The sequence below is a fragment of the Ornithorhynchus anatinus genome, chromosome 2 (genome assembly GCF_004115215.2).
Source record: "Ornithorhynchus anatinus isolate Pmale09 chromosome 2, mOrnAna1.pri.v4, whole genome shotgun sequence".
Classification (NCBI taxonomy): Eukaryota; Metazoa; Chordata; class Mammalia; order Monotremata; family Ornithorhynchidae; genus Ornithorhynchus; species Ornithorhynchus anatinus.
The window spans coordinates 4,675,432-4,702,362 of record NC_041729.1 but is presented as its reverse complement, the minus strand read 5'-3'; the positions used below and the strand labels follow the sequence as shown (position 1 = coordinate 4,702,362).

Here is a 26,931-nt window from a genome sequence, read left to right as displayed (position 1 = left end):
ATTATTATTTTTTTTATGATTATCGTACTCTCCCAAGTGCTCAGTTACCACATCCGTAAAATGGGGATGAAGACTGGGAGCCCCACGTGGGACAGGGACTGCATCCAACATGATTAGCTGGTATAATAATAATAATAATAATAATAGTGTTGGTATTTGTTAAGCGCTTACTATGGGCAGAGCACTCTTCTAAGCGCTGGGGGAGATACAGGGTCATCAGGTTGTCCTACATGAGACTCACACATTTACAGATGAGGTCACTGAGGCCCAGAGAAGCGAAGTGACTCGCCCACAGTCCCACAGCTGACAAGGGGCAGAGCGGGGATTCGAACCCATGACCTCTGACTCCCAAACCCGGGCTCTTTCCACTGAGCCACGCTGCTTCTCGTATCTGACGGACAATGACTCTCCCCCCTTCAAAGCCTGATTGAAGGCCCGTCTCCTCCGAGAAGCCTTCCCTGACTAAATCCCGCTTTTCCTCCCCTCCCTTCTGTGTCACCCTGATCCGCTCCCTTTATTCACCAGCCCCCCAGCACTTATGTCCATCATCTGTCATTTATTTATTTCTACTAACGTCTGTCTCCCCCTCTAGACCGTAAGCTCGTTGTGGACAGGGAATGTGTCTGTTTAGTATTCTGTTGTACTCTCTGGACGTTTAGCACAGTGCCCTGCCCACAGTAAGCGCTCACTAAATACGATCGAATGAATAAACCCAAAGACGACGACCGATTGGGAATCGATAGGACCTTAGGTGGGCTTTGTCTTTGTGTCCGTGTGTGCTTGTGTTGTTTCCAAATCCACTTTTCCTCCCTCTCCCTAGTCCTAGAGGAGAGAACATTAGTTTCTCCCCCTTCCAACTGCAAAACAGCCACTTGATGTCACGATTGGCCCCGCTCGACGTAAATCTATTTATTCCATGTTTCGGCGTCATTCCGCGGGCTTTGAAAATAAACCGCAGGGGCTGTGTTGTGTCGAGTTTCCGGGATCCACTGAAACAGGTTCAAGAAAATGCATAATCCGTTTAGAGGAAACCAGAAGCCGAATCTAATCCAATCAGGGTCTGGTTGGAGGGCCAGAACTTTGTTTCTTCCCCAAACTCCCGTGTGGCCACAACAACTGTTTATTTTTTTTTATGGTGTTCGCCGAGCGCTTTCTACGTGTCGAACACCGTCCTAAGCGCTGGGGAAGGGACAAGTCAATTAGGTCCGGCACCGTGCCTGTCCCACGTGGGGCTCACCGTCTAAGTGGGAGGGTATCCCCATTTTACAGCTGAGGAAACTGAGGCACAGAGAAGTGAAGCGACTTGCCCAAGGCCACACAGCAAGCAATCGGTAGAGCCAGGATTAGAATGATAATAAGAGTGATGATCATGGTACTCGTTAAGCGCTTACTCTCCGCCAAGCGCTGTTCTAAGCCCCGGGGTAGATAGGGGTTAATCTGGTTGGACACAGTCCCTGGTCCCACGTGGGGCTCACGGTCTTAATCCCCATTTTACAGATGAGGGAACTGAGGCCCAGAGAAGTTAAGAGACTTGTCCAAGGTCATTCATTCATTCCAAAGTATTTATTGAGCGCCTACTGTGTGCAGAGCACTGTCCTAAGCGCTTGGAATGGACAATTCACATAGCAGACGTGTGGTGGAGTCGGGATTAGAACCCAGGTCTTCCGACTCCCGGAGCCCGGGCTCTCTCCGCTAGGCCACACTGATCCTGGTACGTCGAGTACCGCATTTTTATGTGGTATTTGATAAGCACTTACTATGTGCTAGGCTCTGAAATAATAATGATAGTAATAATAATAACATGACCACTAATAATAACCCAGAACTTACTACATTAAAAAAATATCTAGCTCTGCCATTTGTCTTCTGTGTGACCTTGGGTAGGTCACTTCACTTCTCTGGGCCTCAGTGACCTCATCTGTAAAATGGGGATTAAGACTGTGAGCCCCATGGGGGACAACCAGATGACCCTGTATCTACCCCAGCGCTTAGAACAGCGCTTGGCCCTTAGTAAACGCTTAACAAATACCCTCATTATTATTGTTACTCTATCCACTAGGCCCTATTGCATCTCTTTAATAATGTTGGTATTTGTTAAGCTCTTACTATGTGCCGAGCGCTTTTCTAAGCGCTGGGGTAGACACAGGGGAATCAGGTTGTCCCACTTGGGGCTCACAGTCTTAATCCCCATTTTACAGATGAGGTCACTGAGGCACCGAGAAGTTAAGCGACTTGCCCGAAGTCACACAGCTGACAAGTGGCCGAGCCGGGATTCAAACCCATGACCTCGGACTCCAAAGCCCGTGCTCTTTCCCCTGAGCCACGCCGATCTCTTTGTTTCATCGTCTCCAGCTGCAGAGGAGAACCAGCCTTGACAAGAGAGGCAGGGAGCTGTGGGAAGTGGTGCCCTGATTTATAATAATAACAATTATCATAATTGTAGCATTCGTTAAGTGCTGACTATGTGCCGGGCACTGTACTAAACGCCGGGGCAGACACAAGCTAAGCAGGTTGAACGTAGGCCCTGTCCCACGGGGAACTCACAGTCTTAATCCTCATTTCCCAGACGAGGAAACTGAGGCCCAGAGAAGTGAAGCGACTTGCCCGAGGCCACCCTGCGGACGAGTAGTCGGGCCGGGATTAGAACCCAGGGCCTCTGACTCCTAGTCTGCGCCGCTTCCCAGATTTACCGAGTCGGATTCCGTCCCCCCGGGCGGGGGGAGAGGGGAGACTATTTCCCTTCTCTTTAGGACCGTGGGTAGGTGCTGGGTGGATGGAATATGGAGCTGGTACCCGAAGTTTCTCCGCAAGTCACGTGCCCCCGAAAAGGGACATTGGGGGGGAGTCTTCTTCAGAGATGGTGCAGAGGGGGAGAAGATGCGGCGGTGCTTGTCTGATTGTTCAATGCTACATCCTTGGGAGGTTGGGATGGGCAGAGCAGAATGCGACATATTTTCTGCTTCCCACTTGCACCTCTCAGATTAATTTGCTCCTGACACAGTAGAGCAATATGGGCTTTAGCCAAGTACGTTCTGATTCTCCAAGACTGAAGTAAAAATCCTCCCCTTCGGTCGCGGGCGTCCAGAAATGCCCCCTGTGGAAGAAGAGCGTGGCCTCGTGGATAGAGTCTGGGCCTGGGAGTCAGAGGAACTGAGTGGTAATTCCTGTCCTGCCACTCGTCTGCTGGGTGACCTTGGGCGAGTCGCTGAACATCTCTGGGCCTCGGTTCCCTCATCTGTAAAATGGGGATTTAAATCCTTCTCCTTCCAGTTTAGACCGTGAGCCCCATGGGGGATAGGGACTGTATCCAATCTGGTTACTTTTTATCTATTCATTCAATTCATTCAATAGTATTTATTGAGCGCTTACTATGTGCAGAGCACTGGACTAAGCGCTTGGAATGAACAAGTCGGCAACAGATAGAGACGGTCCCTGCCCTTTGACGGGCTTACGGTCTAATCTACCCCAGATAGATACCATAATTTCATTTTTTTTTTAAACAAACAGCAAAATCCCAGATTTTTAAGAAATTTAACTTTTAAATGTTTTAAGGAGCTGAATTGTGAGTTCCTCAAGGGCAGGGATAATGTCTACTAACTCTAATGTACACTCTCAAGTTCTCAGTACAGTGCTCTCTCAAAAGTCAATGCTCAACAAATTCCATTGACTGAGTAGATTTTTATTCTTACTCTTACCATCATTCGATGTGAATTTATCCCAGTTGTGGTTTTCGTTAAGCCTGGCTATGCGCCGAGCACTGTACGAAGCGCTGGGGTAAATAAAAGATCGGAAGGTCCCACACGGGGCTCGTATTCTAGGTAGGAGGGAGAACAGGTATTGAATCCCCATTTTGCGGAAGAGGGATGCAGGCGTATTCATTCATTCGATCTTATTTATTGAGCGCTTTCTGTGTGCAGAGCACTGTACTAAGCGCTTGGGAAGCACAGTTCAGCAACAAATAGCGATAATCCCTGCCCACAGCGGGCTTACTTATCAGGATGGACATAGTCCGTGTCTCAAAGGGGGCTCGCAGTCTTCATCCCCATTTTGCAGATGAGGGAACTGAGGCCCAGAGAAGCGAAGTCACCTGCCCAAAGGCACACAGCAGACAGTGGAAGAACCGGGACTAGAACCCAGGCCCTTCCTACTCCCGGGTCTGTGCTCTTTCCACTAGGCCATGCTGCTCGTCTGCTTGTCGGAGAGTGACTACCCTTCTCCAGATAATCCGACTTCACTACTAAGAAGTGAATTTAGGTCCTGGGAGAATCGGAAGCAGAATTGATGTTGGCGATGTTCTGACTGGGTGGTCTTAGATTCATCATAACAATCATAATATTAGCAATATAAGTAAAAGGACATCAATATAAATAAATAAAATGGCAGCTATATCCAGAGGTGCTGTGGGGCGGGGAGAGACGGGGAAGAGCAAAGGGAGCGAGTCCGGGTGACGCGGAAGGGAGTGGGAGATGAGGAAAAGTGGGGCTTAATCGGGGAAGGCTTCTTGGAGGAGATGGAGGCTGCATCTTGAGAAGCAGCCTGGCTCAGTGGAAAGAGCCTGGGCTTTGGAGTCAGAGATCATGGGTTCGAATCCCGGCTCTGCCACCTGTCAGCTGTGTGACTTTGGGCAAGTCACTTAACTTCTCGGTGCCTCAGTGACCTCATCTGTAAAATGGGGATTAAGACTGTGAGCCCCATGTAGGACAACCTGATTTCCCTGTGTCTACCCTAGCGCTTAGAACAGTGCTCTGCACATAGCGCTTAACGAATACCGACATTATTATTATTATTATTATTAGATGGGCTTTCAGATGTGCTTTATGAAGAGGGGGAGAGTCATTGTCTGGTGGATTTGAGGCGGGAGGGCGTTCCAGGCCAGAGGCGGGACGTGGGCCGGGGCCGGCGGCGAGACGGGCGAGATGGAGGCCCAGGGAGAAGGTTAGCGGCACCAGAGGAGCCAAGAGTGTGGGCTGGGTTGGAGAAGGAGAGAAGCGAGGTGAGGTAGGAGGGGCGAGGGGATGGACGGCCTTGAAGCCAAGAGTGAGGAGTTTTTGTTCGATATGGAGGTGGATGGGCAACCACCGGAGAGTTTTGAGGAGGAGGGTGACATTCCCTGAACGTCTCTGTAGAACGATAATCCGGGCAGCGGAGTGAAGTACGGACCGAAGTGGGGAGAGGCAGGAGGTCGGGAGGTCAGAAAGGAGGCCGATGCGGTCGTCCAGTCGGGAGAGGGTGAGAGATTGTACTAACGTGGTAATGGTTTGGATGGAGGAGAAAGGGCGGATTTTAGCGAGGTTGGGAAGGTGAGACCGACAGGATTTGATGACGGATTAGATATGTGGGTACATTGGATGCGGTCCCTGTCCCACACGGGGTTCACGGTCTAAATTGGGAGGCCGAGTATTGAATCCCCATCGTACAGATGAGGAAACTGAGACACAGAGAAGTTAAGTGACTTGCCCAAGGTCACACAGCAGGCAACTGGCAGAATGGGGATTAGAACCCAGACCGTAGCGTCTCCATTCCAGAATACTTTTGCATCTTCATTATTCCATTGCATTTCCTCTCTGGGAGCTCAGAGGGGTGGAGTAAGATTTTCCGCATTTCATCACTCGCCAGAGGCCTGTCTGTCTCCCCCTCTAGCTTGTGAGCTTGTTGTGGGCAGGGAATGTGTCTGTTTGTGGTTATATTGTACTCTCCTAAGCGTTTACTAAGCACTCAATAAGTACGATTGAATTGAGTGAATGAAGTTGCCTTAAATCACGCAAGGCAGAGTTCTACAGCTTCTTTTCCAGATTGGCAAACTAGTGCTTTTGGCCACGGGGGCGGGGGGTCAGAAGGGCTTTTACTAGTCCAAACTCTGTCTCTTCAGTAAGTAGATTCAAAAATTCAGGCCGTGGAGCGATTTCAGCCACAGAGAATCCGCCTCCCTGCCCTCTCTGATTCACTCTTTGGTAGGCAAGGCATGGCTGTCTCCGCCTCTGCCTCTGTCTCTCTCTGTGTCTCGTCTTTTCTTCTTTTTAATTTTATTTGTAAAGTGCAGACTGTGCCGTGCACCGTTCTAAGGTCTGGGGTAGATAAAAGCTAAGCAGGTTGTGCATAATCCGTTTCTCACGTGGGGCTCACGGGCTTAATCCTCACTTTACAGACGAGGAAACTGAGGCCCAGAGAAGCGAAGTGGCTTGGCCGAGGTCGCCCAGCAGACAGGCGGCGGAGCCAGGATCAGAACCAGTAAAAATGACAATCCCTGCCCTTGAGGAGTTTTCAGTCTAATGCAAGAGGCAGGAGGACATCCATCGATGAAAGCCTAATAGTGAAGTGACGGTATAGATAATAAACAGAAATCAATGAAGAAGCCCGGGATAAATGCATAGATGTCTGCATGATTGCTCACATGAAAATCGGGATGTGAACAAGCCAAGGTGATCTTAAATGGGGATCAGAGAGCTATAGAACAGTCTCGTTAGTATTAACCATCAGTTTTAATCGCAGTCAGAATGGGGCTGGTTCAGTACTAATTAATTATTATTACTAATAGCAGCTCCGTGGTACTCTCCCGAGCTCATAATAGAGTGCTCTCCTCACAATAAGTGCTCAGTAAATACCGCCGAGTGATTTATAACTCCAATCACAGCCGCAACAACGGTAATATCAGTCGAGTGCCGGAGTTTTTTAAGAAGGCTGATGATTTTCTGTTCGTTGGAATTACAGAGGCCGGGCGAATCTTCTGAAGTCAAACTTCGTAATAATAAATGGGCGAGAGGATCTTGCTTTAACCTTTTCCATTCGTCTCTATTCATTGAGTCATTAATTAAGGCCGTCTAATTTCCCTAGCCGTTTCTCCTTGGGAAAGGGGGAGGAGGAAGAGGGGGAGAGCGCCGATCATTATTACTTATGTCACTCCAAGAATCTAATGAAGCAGTGCCGGAAGGATGTTGAAATTCTGACGCTCTCAAGCCTTGGGTCCTCAGAGACCCGAGCTTCGTCAGCAAACTTTCTCCTTCAGGGGCAAGGAGACCTCTGAGCTTGGCCGGAAAAAAAAAAGAAAAGAAAAGGACAACAGAAAAGAAAGTACAAAACCGGACGGTCTGCGACTTGGTAAAAGGTCGTCGAGGGCCTTAAAATGGCCTCCCGCTTCACGGGCTGCTGAAGCAACTCGGACTGAAAGGTGTGGAAATTTCGGTTTTCATCCCTCTCCTTCTGAAATGTCAGTCCTTCCAGGGGGCCTGTCCACATTAATCACCGCTCCTTTCCGGTCGTCCGTCTCAGCCCCCGGATTCGATATGTTATCGATTTAATAGTCCATCTGTGTCTCCTCATGATGGAGAAGCAGCACGGCCTAGTGGAAAGAACGCAGGCCTGGGAGTCCGAGGACCTGGGTTCTTATCCTGCCTCTGCCGCTCGTCTGTGACCTTGGGCGTGTTATCGAACTTCTCCGTGTCCCGGTTTTCTCCTCTGTAAAATGGGAGCTAAATACCCCCGAGAAGCGGCGTGGTCTAGCGGAAAGAGGAGGGGTCTGGGAATCAGAGGACCTGGGTTCCAATCCTAGTTCTGCGACTTTCCTGCTGTGTGGACTGTGGCGTGGCTCAGTGGAAAGAGCCCGGGCTTGGGGGTCGGAGGACGTGGGTTCTAATCCCGCCTCCGCCACTTGTCTGCTGGATGACCTTGGGCAACCCACTTCACTTCTCTGTGCCTCAGTGACCTCATCTGTAAAGTGGGGATTAGGACTGTGAGCCCCTTGTATTCCCCCTCAGTGTTTAGAACAGTGTTCGGCACATAGTAAGCGCTTAACAAATACCAACGTTATTATTATTACCCCAAAGGCCGAGTCTGGCAGTGGCACCAGGATCCTTGGAGGAACTATAATGATAATGAAGGTATTTGCTATGCGCTTACTATATGCCAAGCACTGTTCTAAGCGCTGGGGTAGGTACAAGTTAACCAGGTTGGATACAGTCCCTGTCCCACACCACTGGGCTCACACTCTTAATAGCGCTTAGAACAGTGCTCTGCACATAGTAAGCGCTTAACAAATACCAACATTATTATTAATCCCCATTTTTTCCAGATGAGGTCACTGAGGCACAGAGAAGTAAAGTGACTTGCCCAAGGTCACCCAGCAGACAAGTAGAACCTATGACCTCTGACTCCCAGGCCCGGACTCCACCCACTACACGGTGCTGCTTCTCTGTGTGCTAGGACTATGTGCTGGCCACCCTCCTGGACAGGGCTAAGCGCTTAGTATGGTGCCCTGCACACAGTAAGAGCCCTGCACACAACAGAAGCAGCACGGCTCAGCGGAAAGAGCCCGGGCTTGGGAGCCGGAGATCGTGGGTTCTAATCCCCGCTCTGTCACTCGTCAGCTGGGTGGCCTGCCCAAAGACTTTGGGCAGGTCACTTCACTTCTCTGGGCCTCGGTTGCCTCGTCCGGAAAACGGGGATGACGACTGGGAGCCCCATGGGGGACAACCCGATGACCTCGCATCTACCCCAGCGCTTAGAACAGTGCTTGGCACATAGTATGCTGTTAACAAATATCATTATTGTTATTATCATTATTATAAGAGCTCAATTAATACGATTGAACGAACGAATCAACGATTGCCCTTTCTTAGACTCGAAGCTCCTTGAGTGTAGAAACTATATCTACCGATGCCCAAGGACTCAACACCTTGTCAGTTGGGTGACCGTGGACAAGTCACTTCACTTCTCTGTGTCTCAGTTGCCTCATCTGGAAAATGGGGATGAAGACTGTGAGCCCCACACGGGACAACTCGATGACCTTGGATCTACCCCAGTGCTTAGAACAGTGCTTGGCACATAGTAAGTGCTTAACAAATGCCAACAAAATTAACACGGTGCTCTGCACACAATAGACTGTAAGCTCCTTGAGGGCAGGGACTGTGTCTTCCGACTCAATTGGACTCTCCCAAGCGCTCAGTACGGTGCCCTGCACCCAGTAGACTGTAAATTCCCTCTGGGCAGGGATCTTGTATACTCCGGTGCACGCTCCCAAGTGCTTAGAACAGTGCTCTGCACCCTGTAGACTGTAAACTCTTTGAGGGACTGTGTCTGCCGACTCTACTGGACTCTCCCAAGCGCTCAGTACGGTGCCCTGCACACAGTAGACCGTAAATTCCCTCTGGGCAGGGATCTTGTGTACTCCGGTACACGCTCCCAAGTGCTTAGAACAGTGCTCTGCACCCTGTAGAGTGTAAACTCTTTGAGGGACTGTGTCGGCCGACTCTACTGGACTCTCCCAAGCGCTCAGTACAGACGCATCAGTTGCATGCTCCGCACACAGTAGGCTGTAAGTCAGTCAGTCGTATTTACTGAGCGCTTACTGTGTGCAGAGGACTGTAGTAAGCGCTTGGGAGAGGACAGTATAACAATATAGCAGACATATTTCCTGCCCACAATGAATTTACAGCCTAGAGGGAGAGATAGATATGAATAGAAAGAAATAAACGACGGATATGGACATAAGTGCTGTGGGGTTGGGATGGGGGATGAATAAAGCGACGTGAAAAGCAGCGTGGCCTAATGGAAAGAGCCCAGATTTGGGAGTCAGAGGACACGGGTTCGAATCCCTGCTCCGCCACTTGACAGCTGTGTGATGTTGGGCAAGTCACTCCACTTGTCTGTGCCTCAGTGACCTCATCTGGAAAATGGGGATTCAGACTGTGAGCCTCACGAGGGATGACCTGATGACCTGTATCTACCTCAGTGCTCAGAACAGGGCTTGGCACATAGTAAGGACTTAACAAATACCATGATAATAGTAATAACAATAAACTCCATTTCTCTCCCAAATGAAATACCAACAAATACCATGATAATAATAATAATAATAATAAATAATCCTGTTTTTCTCCCAAGTACAGTGCTCAGCACACACAGTAGATGGTAAGCTCTTTGAGGGCAGGGATGGTGTCTACTCGCAATATTACCCCCTCCCAAGTGCTTAGTACAGTGCTCAGCAGTCAGCACTCAAACAGTCAGCGAGCAGTCAGCACTTAGAGAAGCAGCGTGGCTCAGTGGAACGAGCCCGGGCTTGGGAGTCCTAGGTCATGGGTTCTAATCCTGGCTCCGCCGCTTGTCAGCTGTGTGACTTTGGGTAAGTCACTTCACTTCCCTGAGCCTCAGTGACCTCATCTGTCAAATGGGGATGAAGACTGTGAGCCCCACGTGGGACAACCTGATCACCTTGTATCCTCCCAGCGCTTAGAACGGTGCTTGGCACATAGTAAGCGCTTAACAAATACCAACATTATTATAGTAAGTGCTTAACAAACACCACCATTATTATTATGAATCATTATCATTGATCTGTCGACTGGCGAAGTTAAGTCACCTGGCTTCTTGGGAGTGATTAATATGATCCTCTATCCCCACCTCACTTTGTTCAGGATTGTGTCTTCAGCTCTCTCCCTCTCTCTCCCGCTCCCCTTTCCTTTTCCCACTTCACCTCCACAAAGTAGCACGTCGTTCCTTTCATTTCGGAGCTCTTAATGAAGGAGGAGTTGGATTTTCCTCCCTCTCTGTGGCCCTGTCCAATAAACCACCCTGACGAGGCTGCGTTTTCGCCTAACTCGGTGCTTTGTTTCCGGAGGGCGGGGGGGGGGGGGAAGAATTTGGGCTCGGATCGATTTTGGAATGGAAATACGTGGGCGTGTTTGGGCTCGTTTGAGACTCGATGTGCATCAAACAGATCAGCTATCCATTCTTGAACCATTCTTCTGTGGTCCATCTGTCAATTTTTTTCGCTTGGGTACGTAATTATCCCGGCTCTGCCCCTTGTCAGCTGTATGACTGTGGGCAAGTCACTCAATAATAATAATGTTGGTATTTGTTAAGCGCTTACTATGTGCAGAGCACTGTTCTAAGCGCCGGGGTAGATACAGGGTCATCAGGTTGTCCCACGGGAGGCTCACAGTTAATCCCCATTTTACAGATGAGGGAACCGAGGCACAGAGAAGTGAAGTGACTCGCCCACAGTCACACAGCCGATAGGTGGCAGAGCCGGGAGTCGAACTCATGACCTCTGACTCCGAAGCCCAGGCTCTTTCCACCGAGCCATGCTGACTTCTCTGTGCCTCAGCTCCCTCGTCTGGAAAATGGGGATTAAGACTGTGAGCCTCACATGGGACAACCCGATGACCCTGTATCTCCCCCAGCGCTTAGAACAGTGCGCTGCACATAGTAAGCGCTTAACGCATACCAACATTATTATTATTATTATTAATTATCAGTCCAATTGTTCCGGGCCTCAAAAGCTTTAGCGGAGAAGGGGTTGGTTTAAAAAAGACCTCTGGAATTGCCTTTTGGAGCTATAAATTGCTGTTTTCTGCTGGAGGGAGGTAAGAATGAAGCCTGCTTTTAAAGAGGGAAGCGGCGTGGTGTAGTGGATAGAGAAAGGAAGTCAGAAAGTCATGGGTTCCAATCCTGACTCTTCCGCTTGTCTGCTGCGTGACCTTGGATGAGTCACTTCACTTCTCTGGGCCTCGGCTCCCTCATCTGTAAAATGGGGATTGAGACTGAGCCTTAGGTGGGACAGGGACTGTGTCCAACCCTATTTACTTGCATCCACCCCTCTGCTGAGTACAGTGCCTGGCACATAGTAAGCGCTTAACAAATACCATAATAATAATGGTAATTATTATTATGAGGGAGAGGTTGAATCTCCAAGCTAATAAAACTTGTAATGGTTTTAGTCCTGAAATAGATTTTTCATTAAAAGGCTTTAGTGGGATCTGGGAGCCGAGACACTGAGAATCCCGCTGTTAGCTGGCCTCCTTTCAGTCAGTGGTATTTATGGAGCGCTTACTGTGTGCCGAGCACTGTACTAAGTGCTGGGGAGAGTAAAGTACAACAGAATTGGTAGGCAAATTCCCTGTCCACAAGGAGCTTACAGTCTAGAGGAGGAGACAGTCAATCAAGGTACTTATTGAGCGCTTACTGTGTGCAGAGCACTGGACTAAGCATTTGGGAGGGCGCAAGGGAGGTGGAAGACACATTTTCTGCCCACAACGAGCTTGCAGTTTTAGAGGAGCTCTTTCAGGTTCCCCATTTCAGTGAGATGAGGGAAAGATAAAATTGTATCTATGGTCGCTCGGAACATAATAATAATAATAGTATTGGTTAAACGCTTACTACGTGCCAGGCACTGTACTAAGCGCTGGGGTGGATACCAGCAAATGGAGTTTCGTACCACTGTCAACCAAACCATCAATAGATGGTATTTGCCGAGCGCTGACTGTGGTCAAGTCACTTAACCTCTCTGTGCCTCAGTTACCTCATCTGTAAAATGGAGATGAAGACTGTGAGCCTCACATGGGGCATCCTGATTCCCTTGTGTCTCCCCCAGCGCTTAGAACAGAGCTCTGCACATAGTAAGCGCTTAACCAATACCAACGTTATTATTATTATTACTAAGTTCAGAGCACCGTACTAAGCACCAGGGAGAGTACAATTCGGCAGAATTAGTGGACACGTTCCCTATCTATAACAAGACAGACTTCCGGGTGGGTGAAACATGGGTCTGTTAAGTTATTTTCTCCCTCACCAAATCCCTGATCGTTTGTTCTTAGTAGAATGAGAGGGAAAATAATAATAATGATAATGTTGGTATTTGTTAAGCGCTTACTATGTGCCAAGCACTGTTCTAAGCGCTGGGGTAGGTGCAAGGTAATCAGGTCGTCCCCCGTGAGGCTCCCAGTCTTCATCCCCATTTTCCAGATGAGGGAACTGAGGCCCAGAGAAGTGAAGTGATTTGCCCAAAGTCACACAGCTGACAGGTGGCGGAGCAGGGATTCGAACCCATGACCTCTGACTCCTAAGCCCGGGCTTTTCCCACTGAGCCACACTGCTTCTCTACTTTTAAAATGAAATTTTAAGTTGCCTTGGGAGAGGAAAGATTTCTCTTTTCCCACCGGACCAGCTTTTTTGTTTACCCCTGTCAATTGGAGTGGAATGCTGTGAACACACATTGAGTTTGTGTGTGAGTGTGTATATTATGTGTGCACGTATGCACTTATAAGACAAACATGCGCTGAAATGTATTTTCCAGTCCCTGAGCTCTTTATAGGGATGACGCACCAGAAATGAAAATCAAGCGGTTATTTTTAAATTGGGATGCATCGATCTTAGGGTGACATATTCCCGCTTGGAGGAAATAGCAGCCGCCCAGCAGTCAATTCATTCATTCATTCAATAGTATTTATTGAGCGCTTCCTATGCGCAGAGCACTGTACTAAGCACTTGGAATGGACAAAGCGGTACCAGATAGAGAAAGTCCCTGCCCTCTGACGGGTTTACGGTCTAATCGGGGGAGCCGGACAGACAAGAAAGGCAATAAATAGAATCGAGGGGAAGAACGTCTCATTAAAACAATAGCAAATAAATAGAATCAAGGTGATGTACATCTCATTAACAAAATAAATAGAGTAATGAAGATATATACGGTCGAGCGGACGAGTACGGTGCCGAGGGGATGGGATGGGAGAGGGGGAGGAGCAGAGGGAAAAGGGGGAGAAGAGGGTTTAGCTGCAGAGAGGTGAAGGAGGGGGCGGGTAAGGAGTCAATAAGGAATCAGGGAGCCAGATCCAGGAGCCTGTTCAGTCAGAGTTGAGAGGTCGGGAAGGTGTAAAATAGCTTCCCCCCCCGTGAAGAAAATTTGACTTGGCAGTTCCAGACGGGTCCTGTTGTAGCTGGTTCGCCCAGCCTGTAATTATCATTATTATTATTATTATTTTGGGATTTGGTAAACGCTTACTATGTGCTTACTAAGCAGCGTGGCTCAGCGGAAAGAGCACAGACTTGGGAGTCAGAGTTCATGGGTTCAAATCCCGGCTCCGCCACTTGTCAGCTGTGTGACTGTGGGCAAGTCGCTTCACTTCTCTGGGCCTCAGTTCCCTTACCTGTAAAATGGGGATGAAGACTGTGAGCCCCACGTGGGACAACTAATTTCCTTGTATCTGCCCCAGCGCTTAGAACAGTGCTTGGCACATAGTAAGCGCTTAACAAATACCAACATTATTAAAATGGGGATGAAGACTGTGAGCCCCAGGTGGGACGACCTGATTAACTTTGTATCTACGCCAGCACTTAGAACAATGCTTGGCACACAGTAAGCGCTTAACAAATACCATCATTATTATTATTATTATTATCATATCAAGCACCTAGGACACTGCTTTGCCCACCTACAGTAAGCACTCAATAAATAGAAATTGAATGAATAAATATCCACAATTTATATATTTCCATTAACACCCGTCTCCCCACCCAGACTGTAAGCTGCTTGCGGGCAGGGAACATGTCTCCCAACTCTGTTCTATTACACTCTCCCAAGCTCTTAGCACAGTGCTCTGCTCACAGTAAATGCTCTGTAAATACTCCTGATTCATTGAGTAAGCGCTTAACAAATACCAACATTATTATTATTATTAAGACGTGTCTTCCGTAATCCAACATACTCCCTCCAGACTATGGGTGCTCTGTGGGACAGGGTTTGGGTCCCGATCGGCTATTTGTTAAGCGCTTACTAGGAGTCAAGCACCGTTTTAAGCACCGGGTTAGATCCAAGCTAATCAGGTTGGACCCAGTCCCCGTCCCACAGGGACCTCACAATCTTAACCCCCATTTTCCGGATGAGGGAGCCGAGGCCTAGAGAAGTGACTTCCCCAAGTTCACCCAGCAGATACGTAGCGGAGCCGGGATTAGAGCCCGGGGCAGTAGCAAGCGGTTAACAAATACCACCGTTGCGATTATTAATATTATGATTATGATTCCAGGATAAGGTTTCTCCCTGGAGATCGGAGCCCGTTGGGAAGCTCTTGAATTTCCGAGAATAACGGCCTTTCTCTCTTCCCCGCTTCATCAGTCGTGTCCCCCTCCCTGCAGGGCACAACTCACTTAGCCTCGTTCTGCCCGAGTGGATCGGGGGGGGGGGATCGGCAGAGCTGAAAAGGCAGGTTGGGTTGTCCGGCCCCTCGCCAAACCAATTGAGTGAGGTCCTCAGGGACACTTCCCGGGCAGAGAGCTTCTACTTTGAAACTCTATGGATTTCATTCGTCCTTATTGAAAATTACGGGTTATTTTGAATTTCTTTTTTTAAACCCCACAGGCCGTCAAATCTAGATCTCCCCCCGGCGTTCTACAGAGCACGGGTCTGGGCGGGAGGCATTGGTAATGGGCAGATATCAAACTTCTTTGTGGAAATCAACAAAATTCACACACAGCGTAGGGTTCTCTGGGTGCCCGAAGGATCTCTGGCGCTATGGAGAGATCAATCCATCGGCGGTCTTTATCGAGGGCTTATTCTGCGCCGGGCATTGCGTTATATTTCTATTCCCCCTCCGTTCCTTCAGCAGTATTTATTGAATGTTTACTGTGGGCAGGGCACTGTACTAAGCGTGTGGGAAGTACGATTCACAACAGATAGAGACGATCCCCGCTCACAAAGGGCTCACAATCTCGAAGCAGGGGGAGACAGTCATCAAAACAAGTAAACGGGCCTCAGTGGCATCAATATAAATAAATAGAATGATAGAATTACACCTTCTTAATAAAAATAAATAGAACGATAGTTATAAATATGTATATATAGACACAAGTGCTGTGCGGCGGGGAGGGGCGGTGGGGAGGAGAGGAGGAGCATAGGAAGAGGGGGGCTTAATCTGGGAAGGCCTCCTGGGGGAGGTGAGCTTTCAGGAGGGCTTTGAAGGGGGGAAGAGAGTTTGGTGGATTGAGGAACGAGGGCGTTCCATCTGTAAAAGGGGGATTGAGATTGGGACCCCCATATGGGACAGGGATTGTGTCCACCCCGATTAGCCTCTATCCGCCCCAGCACTTAATACAATGCCCGGTACATAATAATAATAATAATGATAATAATGTTGGTATTTGTTTAGTGCTTCCTATGTGTGAACCACTGTTCTAAGCGCTCGGGGAGATACAAGGTGATCAGGTTGTCCCACGTGGGGCTCACAGTCTTCGTCCCCATTTTCCAGGTGAGGTCACTGAGGCGTAGAGAGGTGAAGTGACTCGCCCACAGTCACTCAGCTGACGAGTGGCAGAGCCGGGATTCGAACCCAGGACCTCTGACTCCCAAGCCCGGGCTCTTTCCACTGAGCCCCGCTGGTTCTCAAGTGTGCGCTTAACAAATACTATTATTATTATTACGATCAGTGAGGGGAAAGGACTGGAGTCCGACGCATTAAGATGGTGATCATCTTGACTGAGGGACTGAGATTAAATGTGTACCCTCCATGGGTTAAATTGAAGACCTGAATTTTGTTCAGTCTGTCGTATTTGCTGAGCACTTACCGTGTGCAGAGCACCGTATTAAGCGTTCGGCAGAGTACAGTACCAGACTGATGTGGAACAGGAGCGAGAAGGTGAGAAGCAGTGTGGGCTACTGGAAAGAGCCTCGGGCCTGGGAGTCGGAAGGACCTGGGTTCTAATCCTGGCTCCACCACTTGTCTGCTGGGTGACCGTAGGTAAGTCACTTGACTTCTCTGAACTTCCATTCAGCTCGTCTGTAAAATGGGGAGGAAGACTGGGAGCCCCACGTGGGACCCGGACTGTGTCCAACCTGATTACCTGTACCTAACGCAGCACTTAGAACAGTGCCTGGCAAATAGTAAGCTCTTAACAAATGCCTTTTTTAAGAAAAATCCAACTCCCCCATCTTCCCTTGCCTCCCCAGCCCCTTCCCAGGGGAGAATCTCTGCCGAATCGCCCACGTCAGCATCCAATCCAAATCTTCCAGGCCTCATTTCGACTCCAGCCCAAAATTTTAGCGTGAAATGACAAAGGGAATAGAAACTCGAGTTCTCTGGGAGTCATTTTTTCTCACGAGGACGAGAAGGCCTCGTTATTTCTCCCGGTTCCTTATCAGACGAGTCCCAAGAAAGCTCCCTTTCTTCTTTCCCCTTCCACTCCCCGCACCCCTCCCAAAGCTTCTTTAATCAGTCTGAAAACCTTTTCACTTCAAAAATCATTCTCCAAATCCGTCCCCCCGCCCAACCAGTCCCCACCACCACTTCCATCTCTAGACTTGAAATAAATTCATTTCCATGAAAAGGATGACAAGATAACAAGGTCGACAATTAATAACCCCCAAAGCCCCTGCTTCCACGCAGCCCCTATTTAAAATGAAAAATTACCTTTTTCCTCAGACTTGATTAGAAGAAGGATCAAAAGGGTTTGGGTGTGAGATGGCGGTAACACATACCATCTGTTAAACATTTCTGAAGCTTTAACACGGAGGCATCCGTTCCCCTCAGTTCAGGACTTGTCGAGGTCGGTAATTAAACGGACCTTCTCTTCTTTTCCCCAATTCCTGAAATCTGGAATGCAGATGGGGAAAGTGGAAGGGAGGCTTTGATTGGGAAAAAAATTCAGCCCCGTCACCCGCTTTTCACCTGTCGGACCAATCTCCGGACCTTCGCTTAGTACACGTGGTAATAATAATGAGTGGTATTTGTTAAGCGCTTACTATGTGCCAGGCACTCTGCTAAGCGCTGGGGTGGATACAAGCAAATCGGGTTGGACGCAGTCCCTGTCTCCCGTGGGACTCACCGTTTCAATCCCCATTTTACAGATGAGGGAACTGAAGCCCAGAGAAGTGTAGTGACTCACCCAAGGTCACACAGCAGAGACGGAGCCGGGATTAGAACCCATGACCTTCTGACTCCCCGGGCTCGTGCTCTGTCCACTACGCCGTGCTGCTTCTCTTTAGCATGAGAGCTCAATAAATACAATGGATCGACTGACTTGTTGCTGAGTTGTACTTTTCAAGCGCTTATCACAGTGTTCTGCACACAGTAAGCGCTCAATAAATATGATTGAATGAACGAACGAATGAATGAAGTGACCATAGAGGCTGACCTAGATTGTAAATTCCTTGAGGACAAGAATCATGCCTACCTATTTTTTTGTAATATGTTCATTCGGTCGTATTTATTGAGCGCTTACTATTCATTCATTCATTCGATAGTATTTATTGAGTGCTTACTATGTGCAGAGCACTGTACTAAGCGCTTGGAATGTACAATGCTCTGCACAGAGTAAGTGTTCAATCAATACCACTGATTGATCTAATTATGACTCCAAGGAGTGGGGACCTGACAGTTAAACTGCAATGAGGTGGAAAATAATAACGCTATTTAAGAGCCTTCTATGTGCCAAGCGCGGTAATAATGTTGGTATTTGTTAAGCGCTTACTATGTGCAGAGCACCGTTCTAAGTGCCGGAGGGGATACAAGGTGATCAGGTTGTCCCACGTGGGGCTCCCAGTCTTCATCCCCATTTGACAGATGAGGGAACTGAGGCCCAGAGAAGTGAAGTGACTTGCCCACAGTCACCCGGCTGACAAGTGGCAGAGCTGTAGTAAGCACTGGGGTAGACAGCAGATCATCAGGTCATTCAGTTGGATTTATTGAGTGCTTACGGTGTGCAAAGCACCATACAGACGCAGTCGCTGTTCCACACAGGGCTCGGAGACCGTATCTCCAGTTTACAAATGAGGAAACTGAGGGCCAGAGAGGACTGGAAACTGGAGATTGGCAGGCAGGGAACGCGCCTGCCAACTCTGTTGTACTCTCCCCAGCGCTTAGTACGGTAAGGGTTCAATAAATCCTGTCTCGTCTTATGCCATCGAGTTGTTTCCGACTCATAACGACTCCCTGGACGCATCTCTTATGGGAAGCAGCGTGGCTCAGTGGAGAGAGCCTGGGCTTCGGAGTCAGAGGTCATGGGTTCGACTCCCGGCTCTGTCACTTGTCAGTTGGGTGACTGTGGGCGAGTCACTTCACTTCTCTGTGCCTCAGTTCCCTCGTCTGTAAAATGGGGATTAACTGTGAGCCTCACGTGGGATGACCCGATGACCCTGTTATCTCCCCCAGCGCTTAGAACAGTGCTCTGCACATAGTAAGCGCTTAACAAATACCAACATTATTATCTCTCCCGGAACGGCCCTCCTCCCTCTGCCACCGTTCAGGCAGCGGTTCATCGATTGATCAGAAGCGAGGTGGCTCGCCCAGTGTCACCAAGCAGAGGCGGGATTAGAACCCGGGGCTCCTGACACCCAGGCCCGTGTCATTTCCGCTAGGCCACGCTGTTCTCCCCGAGGGGACCGGGTGACTTTGGGGTCCAATCCGGGGAGGCGAGACCCTCCCCCAAGTTTGGCCCGGTTTGGTCCCGCGTTTCTGACCGGACCAAACCGGCAAGATTGGCCCGCTCTCCCGGAATCTTCCGGGCTGGAGGTTGGACTTCCTGAGGTGGTTAATAATTGGGCCATCCCCGCCCTTCCCTGACCGCATCGAACGGCGGCGCGGCCTAGTGGGTAGAGCCCGGGCCTGGGGGTCCGAAGGCCACGGGTTCTAATCCCACCTCGGCCACATCTCTGTGGTGTGACTTCACTTTAAACAGTGAGAGGGGCCGTGGGTGAAGTGAACGGGCTGCCGCGTCCCGTCAGTCGATCGATCGATTCATTCGTTTGTGCGGTCGGATGGATTAAGCGCTTACTCTGTGCCGAGGACTGTCTGAGCGCTGGACGAAGTACGGTGCAACAGTAAACAGCGACGTTCCCTGCCCACAGAGAGCTCACGATCTGGAGTGCTTACTGTGTGCACGTAGTAAGCGCTCAATAAATACTATTGAATGAATGAGTGAATGTGTGCAGAGCACTGTACTTAGCACTTGGGAGACTGCACTAGGGCAAAATAAGAGACACATTCCTCGCCCACAAGAAGCTGACGGTCTGCGGGGGAGACTGACTGACAGTAATACGAGACTATGAGAGTAAATCGAGAAGCAGGGTGGCCTAGTGTCAAGACCCGGGCTTGGGAGTCAGAGGACGTGGGTTCTAATCTCGCCTCCGCCACTTGTCTGCTGTGTGACCTTGGGCAAGACACTTCACTTCTCTGGCCTCAGTTACTTCATCTGGAAAATGAGGATTAAGGCTGTGAGCCCCACGTGGGATAACTTGATTACCTTATATCTACCCCAGCGCTTAGAACAGTGCTCGGCATGTAGTAAGCGCATAATAAATACTATTTTTTTTTTATCATACGAAGAAGTAAATGACAGATACGGACATAAGTGGTGCGGAGCTGGGAGCGGGGATGAATAAAGGGAGTAAGTCAGGGTGATGTAGAAGGGAGTGGGAGAAGAGGAAAGGAGGGCCCAGTCAGGGAAGGCCTCTTGGAGGAGATGGGCCTTCGATATGAGGAGGGGGAGTGAGGATATGAGGAGGGAGGGTGTGGACGAGGGATGTGGAGAAGGTTGGGATTAGAGGAGCAAGGGAGTGCAAGAGAGTACAAGAAGCACGTGCGGGGAGAATCCAGGGAGCACGCGGTGGTGTGCAGCGGGCAGAGAGGGTTCTGGGAGGGGACCGAGGGTAGCGGGAGTGGTGGGATCGGACCGGGGACCCCATCTGGAGCGGAGACCCCCCCCAACTCACAGTCCGTTCCCTTCCCAGGAGGCGGCGTCGGCAGCCCGTCCCAGCCGGACTGGACCATCCCGTGGCCCGCCCCCGAGGCCGCCAAGGAGCCCCCGAGCCCCCAGCTGCAGCCCAAGCGGGGCCCGGACCGGCTGACCGTCGGGGGCACCCCGGCGGAGCCCGCCCAACGCTCCCTGCCCCCGTCCCCCCGGCAGAGGCCGGCCCCCCGCACCCCGAACATCGTGACCACGGCCTCGGGCCCGGGCGGCTCGCCCCCGGCCACCCCGCCGGGCCCGCCGCGGGGACGGAGGAACAAGGCCAAGCAGGCCCCGCCGCCGGGCACCCCTCCTCCGGCCGCCCGGAAGCTGATCCACCTCTTCCCGGGCTTCACCGCCTTGCATCGCAGCAAGTCGCACGAGTTCCAGCTGGGCCACCGCCTCGACGAGGCCCACACGCCCAAGTGAGTTCATTCGTTCGGTCCTCCGTTCCGTCGTACTTAGCGGGCGCCTACTAGGTGCGGAGCACTGCCCTGAGCACGGGGATAGCGGATGGAGCCCGGGCCTGGGATCTAGAAGGTCGTGGGGCCTGATCCCGGCTCCGTCACTTATCTGCTGGGTGACCTTGGGTGAGTCACTTCACTTCTCTGGGCCTCAGCGACCTCGTCTGGAAAATGGGGATTGAGACTGGGAGCCCCACGGGGGACAGGGACTGTGTCCAACCCGATTTGCCTGGATCCATCCCAGCGCTTCGTACAGTGCCCGGCACATAGTAAGCATTTAGCCAATGCCATAATTATTAATAAGCAGACACATTCTCTGCCCACCGTCGGCTATAGTCCCTGTCCCAGATGGGACTCACGGTCTAGGTAGGATGGTGATGATGATGGTATCTGGTAAGCGCTTACTATGTGCCAAGCACTGAGGGAGCCCAGAGAAGCAGCGTGGCTCAGTGGAAAGAGCACGGGCTTTGGAGTCGGGGCTCATGAGTTCGAATCCCAGCTCTGCCACTCGTCGGCTGTGTGACTGTGGGCGAGTCACTTAACTTCTCTGGGCCTCAGTTCCCTCATCTGTAAAATGGGGATTAAGACTGTGAGCCCCACGTGGGACAACCCGATTCCCCTATGTCTACCCCAGTGCTTAGAACAGTGCTCGGCACATAGTAAGCGCTTAACAAATACCAACATTATTATTATTATTAGATATTGAATCCCCATTTCGCAGTGGAAGAAACAGAGGCCCAGAAAAGTGAAGTGACTCACCCAAGGTCACCCAGCAGACAAGTAGCAGAGCCAGGATCAGAACCCAGGTCCTCTGGCTCCCAGAGTCACTTCACCTCTCTGGGCCTCAGTTCCCTCATCTGGAAAATGGGGATTGAGACGTGGGACGGGGACTGTGCCCAACCCGATTAGCTCGTAGCCACCCCAGTGCTTAGCACAGTGCCTGGCACATAGTAAGGGCTTAACGGATACCACATTTCTTCTTGTTAATGGCATTCATTCATTCATTCATTCATTCAATAGTATTTATTGAGCGCTTACTATGTGCAGAGCACCGTACTAAGCGCTTGGGATGAACAAGTCGGCAACAGATAGAGACGGTCCCTGCCGTTTGACGGGCTTACGGTCTGATCGGGGGAGACGGACGGACGAGAACGATGGCGATAAACAGAGTCGAGGGGAAGAACGTCTCGTAAACACAATGGCGACTAAATAGAATCGAGGCGATGTACGATTCATTAACAAAATAAATAGGGTGACGGAAATATATACGGTCGAGCGGACGAGTACGGTGCCGTGGGGATGGGAAGGGAGAGGTGGAGGAGCGGAGGGAAAAGGGGAAAATGAGGCTTTAGCTGCGGAGAGGTGAAGGGGGGATGGCAGAGGGAGTAGAGGGGGAAGAGGAGCTCAGTCTGGGAACGCCTCTTGGAGGAGGTGAGTTTTAAGTAGGGTTTTGAAGAGGGAAAGAGAATCGGTTTGGCGGAGGTGAGAAGGGAGGGCGTTCCGGGACCGCGGGAGGACGCGACCCGGGGGTCGACGGCGGGACGGGCGAGACCGGGGGACGGCGAGGAGGCGGGCGGCGGAGGAGCGGAGCGTGCGGGGTGGGCGGTAGAAAGAGAGAAGGGAGGAGAGGTAGGAAGGGGCGAGGTGACGGAGAGCCTCGAAGCCCAGAGTGAGGAGTTTTTGTTTGGAGCGGAGGTCGACAGGCGACCACTGGAGTCGTTTAAGAAGGGGAGTGACATGCCCGGATCGTTTCTGCGGGAAGACGAGCCGGGCGGCGGAGTGAAGAATAGACCGGAGCGGGGCGAGAGAGGAGGAAGGGAGGTCGGAGACAAGGCCGACACGGTAGTCTAGCCGGGATATAACGAGAGCCCGTAACGGTAAGGTAGCCGTTTGGGTGGAGAGGAAAGGGCGGATCTCGGCGATATCGTAGAGGTGAGACCGGCGGGTCTCGGTAACGGATAGGACGCGTGGGGCGAACGAGAGGGACGAGTCGAGGATGACACCGAGATCGCGGGCCCGAGAGACGGGAAGGACGGTCGCGCCATCGACGGTGATAGAGAAGTCTGGGAGAGGACCGGGTTCGGGAGGGAAGACGAGGAGCTCGGTCTCGCTCACGTCGAGTTTTAGGCGGCGGGCCGACATCCGGGCGGAGACGTCCCGGAGGCGGGAGGAGACGCGAGCCCGAAGGGAGGGGGAGAGGACGGGGCCGGAGATGTAGATCTGTGTGTCATCCGCGTAGAGACGGTAGTCGAAGCCGTGAGGGCGAATGAGTTCGCCGAGGGAGTGAGTGTAAATGGAGAACAGAAGAGGGCCGAGAACCGACCCTCGAGGAACTCCGACAGTTAAAGGACGGGAGGGGGAGGAGGCTCCGGCGAAGGAGACCGAGAATGACCGGCCGGAGAGGTGAGAGGAGAACCGGGAGAGGACAGAGTCCGTGAAGCCGAGGTGAGATAAGGTATGGAGGAGGAGGGGATGGTCGACGGTGTCAAAGGCAGCAGAGAGGTCAAGGAGGATCAGAATGGAGTAGGAGCCATTGGATTTGGCAAGAAGGAGGTCACGGGCGACCTTAGAGAGAGCAGTCTCGGTAGAGTGGAGGGGACGGAAGCCAGATCGGAGAGGGTCTGGGAGAGAATGGGAGTTAAGGAATTCTAAGCATTTACCGAGCGCTTCCCGAGTGCGGAGCACTGGGTTATAGCATTTGGGGAGTTACAAGACAGCACTGTTGGTGGACACGTACCCTGCCCTCGAGGAGCTTCCAATCTAGAGGGGAAGCCAGACGTTAAAGGAAATCAATAAATTACGGCTACGTCTCTAAGTGCCGGGGGTGCCGAGGGAGGGATGAATTAAGGATGCAGATTCAAGGGCAAGGGCGTCGCAGAAGGGAGCGGGAGAAGAGGAAAGGAGGGCTTAGTCGGGGAAGGCCTCTTGGAGGAGATGGGCTTTTCATATGGCCTTGAAGGTGGGGAGAGCGATCGTCTGTCGGATATGAGGGAGGGCGTTAAGAGTAGGATGTGGGAGAGAGATTGGCGGCGAGATGGACGACATCAAGGAGTAGGTTGGCGTTAGAGGAACGAAGTGTAGGGCTGGGAAGGGTCACCTTATCCCAGAGAGCATCGGGGCCTTCCCAGGACATCCGGGGAATTTCCGGCCAGCCGATCCGAAGCAGTGACCGCCAAGGCCTGCCTTCACCCCATCCAGGCAGTCAATCGATCGTCCAGTGGTAGTTAATGAGCACCGTGTCCAACCCGACTTGCTTGTATCCGCCCAGCGCTTAGTACTTCTAAGGCACTTCTTATCATTATTAATAAGTGCTGTCGAGTCGTGTCCAATTCACAGCGACTCCACGGATCTACTTTCTCCAGAACGGCCCGTCCACTGCCATAATCCGCAACGTTTCTAATGGTTCTTCCGGTATCGTCGTTCCGGTCTCTATCCGTCTAGCTGCCGCTTTCTGCCTCTTCCCCGTTTTCCCTGGACTTTTTCTTGCATTAATATCTTCTCCAGAGAATTAGTCCTCCTCATTATATATCCAGAATATGCTAATCGAAATTGAGTCGTTTGGCCTTCCGAAGGCCACTTTGGTTTAATTTGTTCCCGAATCCATTTGTTCGTTTTACGGGCAGTTCATGGCATTCACAAAAGCCTTCTCCAACACCACATTTCAAAAGAAGCACTTAAGAGGTACCGTTATTATTATTATTATTATTACTGCTGTGGGCAGAACGCCTTACTAAGTCGAATAATAATTATGTTGGTATTTGTTAAGTGCTTACTACGTGCCGAGCACCGTTCTAAGCGCTGGGGTAGATACAGGGTCATCAGGTTGTCCCACGTGAGGCTCCCAGTTAATCCCCATTTTACAGATGAAGTCACCGAGGCACAGAGAAATGAAGTGACTTGCCCACAGTCACACAGCTGACAAGTGGCAGAGCCGGGATTCGAACCCATGACCGCGGACTCCCAAGCCCGGGCTCTTTCCTCTGAGCCACGCTGCTTCTCTAATAATGCATTAAGAAGACCTGATTATCCAACCCACTGCTTAGTACAGTGCCTGGAATGTAGTAAGCGCTTAACAAATACCTTAAAAAAACCCCCAACCAACTCTTTTATATCATCCTCTCCCAAAATGCTCAGTCCAGAGCTCTGTACACTGCAAGCGCTCAGTACATACCACCGATGTACTGCTGTTACATTTATCGTTCTGCTGTTAATGGCGTTTGCCGACGCCGAGAAAGGAATCTGACCAGAGGAGCCACGTTAGTGGCAGATGTTGAATGGGAGGCAGAAACAGGAAAGCTAAAATAAAACCCAGCGTTCAAAAATAGACTTTCACTGAATCCCGATTTTTATCTCAGTGGAAAAAAAAACAACCTAATGATTGCCCCCAGGATGACATCTTTCCTATGTGCAGAGCACTGTTCTAAGCGCTGGGGTAGATACAAAGTCATCAGGTTGTCCCACTTGGGGCTCACAGTCTTCATCCCCATTTTCTAGATGAGGTCACTGAGGCCCAGAGAAGAGCTAACCCCATTGTGGGCAGGGAATGTGTCAGTTTACTGTTCATTCATTCGTATTTATTGAGCGCTTCCTGTGCGCAAAGCCTGGGTGCTTGGGAGAGGACAATATAACAATCTATAGTTTACAGTCTAGAAAGGGAGACACAAGCCCTTAGTACTGAAAACCAGCGTGGCTCAATGGAAAGAGCCCGGGCTTGGGAATCAGAGGTCATGGGTTCGAATCCCGGCTCTGCTGTGTGACTGTGGGCAAGTGACTTCCCTCCTCTGAGCCTCAGTTCCCTCATCTGTAAAATGGGGATTAAGACTGTGAGCCTCACGTGGGACAACCTGATGACCCTGTATCTCCCCCAGCGCTTAGAACAGTGTTCTGCACCTAGTAAGCGCTTAACGAATACCAACATTATTATTAACACTGAAAAATCCCGCCCGTGGTGGTTAGCGCGATGCCGTGATGTTAGCCCAGCCGGGTTTCCCCTCGGTCTGAGGCCCTCGGGGGCTGGAGACCTGATTATATTCGTTCTTGGCGCGGTATTGAGGAGGGGACTCTACGCTCCTCCCTTTCACTCCTCCTGGACTAGTATGATCATCTCCTCCAAGAAGCCTTCCCTGATTTCTCTCCCACTCCCTTCTGTGCCGCTCTCACTCCCTCCTTCATTCATCCTCCCTCCCATCCCCATATATCTATATCTGTCCTTCATTAGAAGCGGCGTGGCTCAGTGGAAAGAGCCCGGGCTTGGGAGTCAGAGGTCGCGGGTTCGAATGCCGGCTCTGCCACTCGTCAGCTGTGTGACTGTGGGCGAGTCATTTAACTTCTCTGGGCCTCAGTGACCTCATCTAGAAAATGGGGATGAAGACTGGGAGCCCCACGAGGGGCAACCTGATGACCCTGTCTCTCCCCCAGCGCTTAGAACAGTGCTCGGCACATAGTAAGCACTTAACAAATACCAACATTATTATGGTGAAGCAGCGTGGCTCAGTGGAAAGAGCCCGGGTTTGGAAGTCAGAGGTCATGGGTTCATGGGTATTGGTGTCTTTCTCCCCTCCTCTAGACTGTAAGCTTGTGGTGGGCAGGGAATGCGTCCGTTTATCGTTGTATTGTCCTCTCCCAAGCGCTCAGCACCAGTGCTCTGCACACAGTGAGCGCTCAATAAGTTCCACCGAACGAATGGTTGAATGCCTCAGACCAAAAATAGAGAAGCAGCAAGGCTTGTGGATAGAGCGTGGGGCCGGGAGGCCGAAGGTCATGTGTTTTAATCCCGGCTCTACCACTTGTCTGCTGTATAATAATAATAATGTTGGTATTTGTTAAGCGCTCACTAGGCGCAGAGCACTGTTCTAAGCATTGGGAGAGATACAGGGTAATCAGGTTGTCCCACGTGAGGCTCACAGTTAATCCCCATTTTCCAGATGAGGGAACTGAGGCCCAGAGAAGTGAAGTGACTCGCCCACGGTCACACAGCTGACAAGTG

The 26,931-nt window shown here is 50.8% G+C and overlaps 1 protein-coding gene across 1 annotated transcript in view; it reads left to right on the top strand.

The window, feature by feature from the left end:
- KSR2 (kinase suppressor of ras 2) overlaps window positions 1-26,931 on the top strand; it is a 294,653-nt gene that overhangs the window by 73,660 nt on the left and 194,062 nt on the right. Inside the window, exon 4 of the mRNA XM_039911188.1 lies at window positions 20,486-20,906. Within this exon, the coding sequence (XP_039767122.1) occupies window positions 20,486-20,906 (421 nt within the window). The remainder of the gene's footprint in view (window positions 1-20,485; window positions 20,907-26,931) is intronic.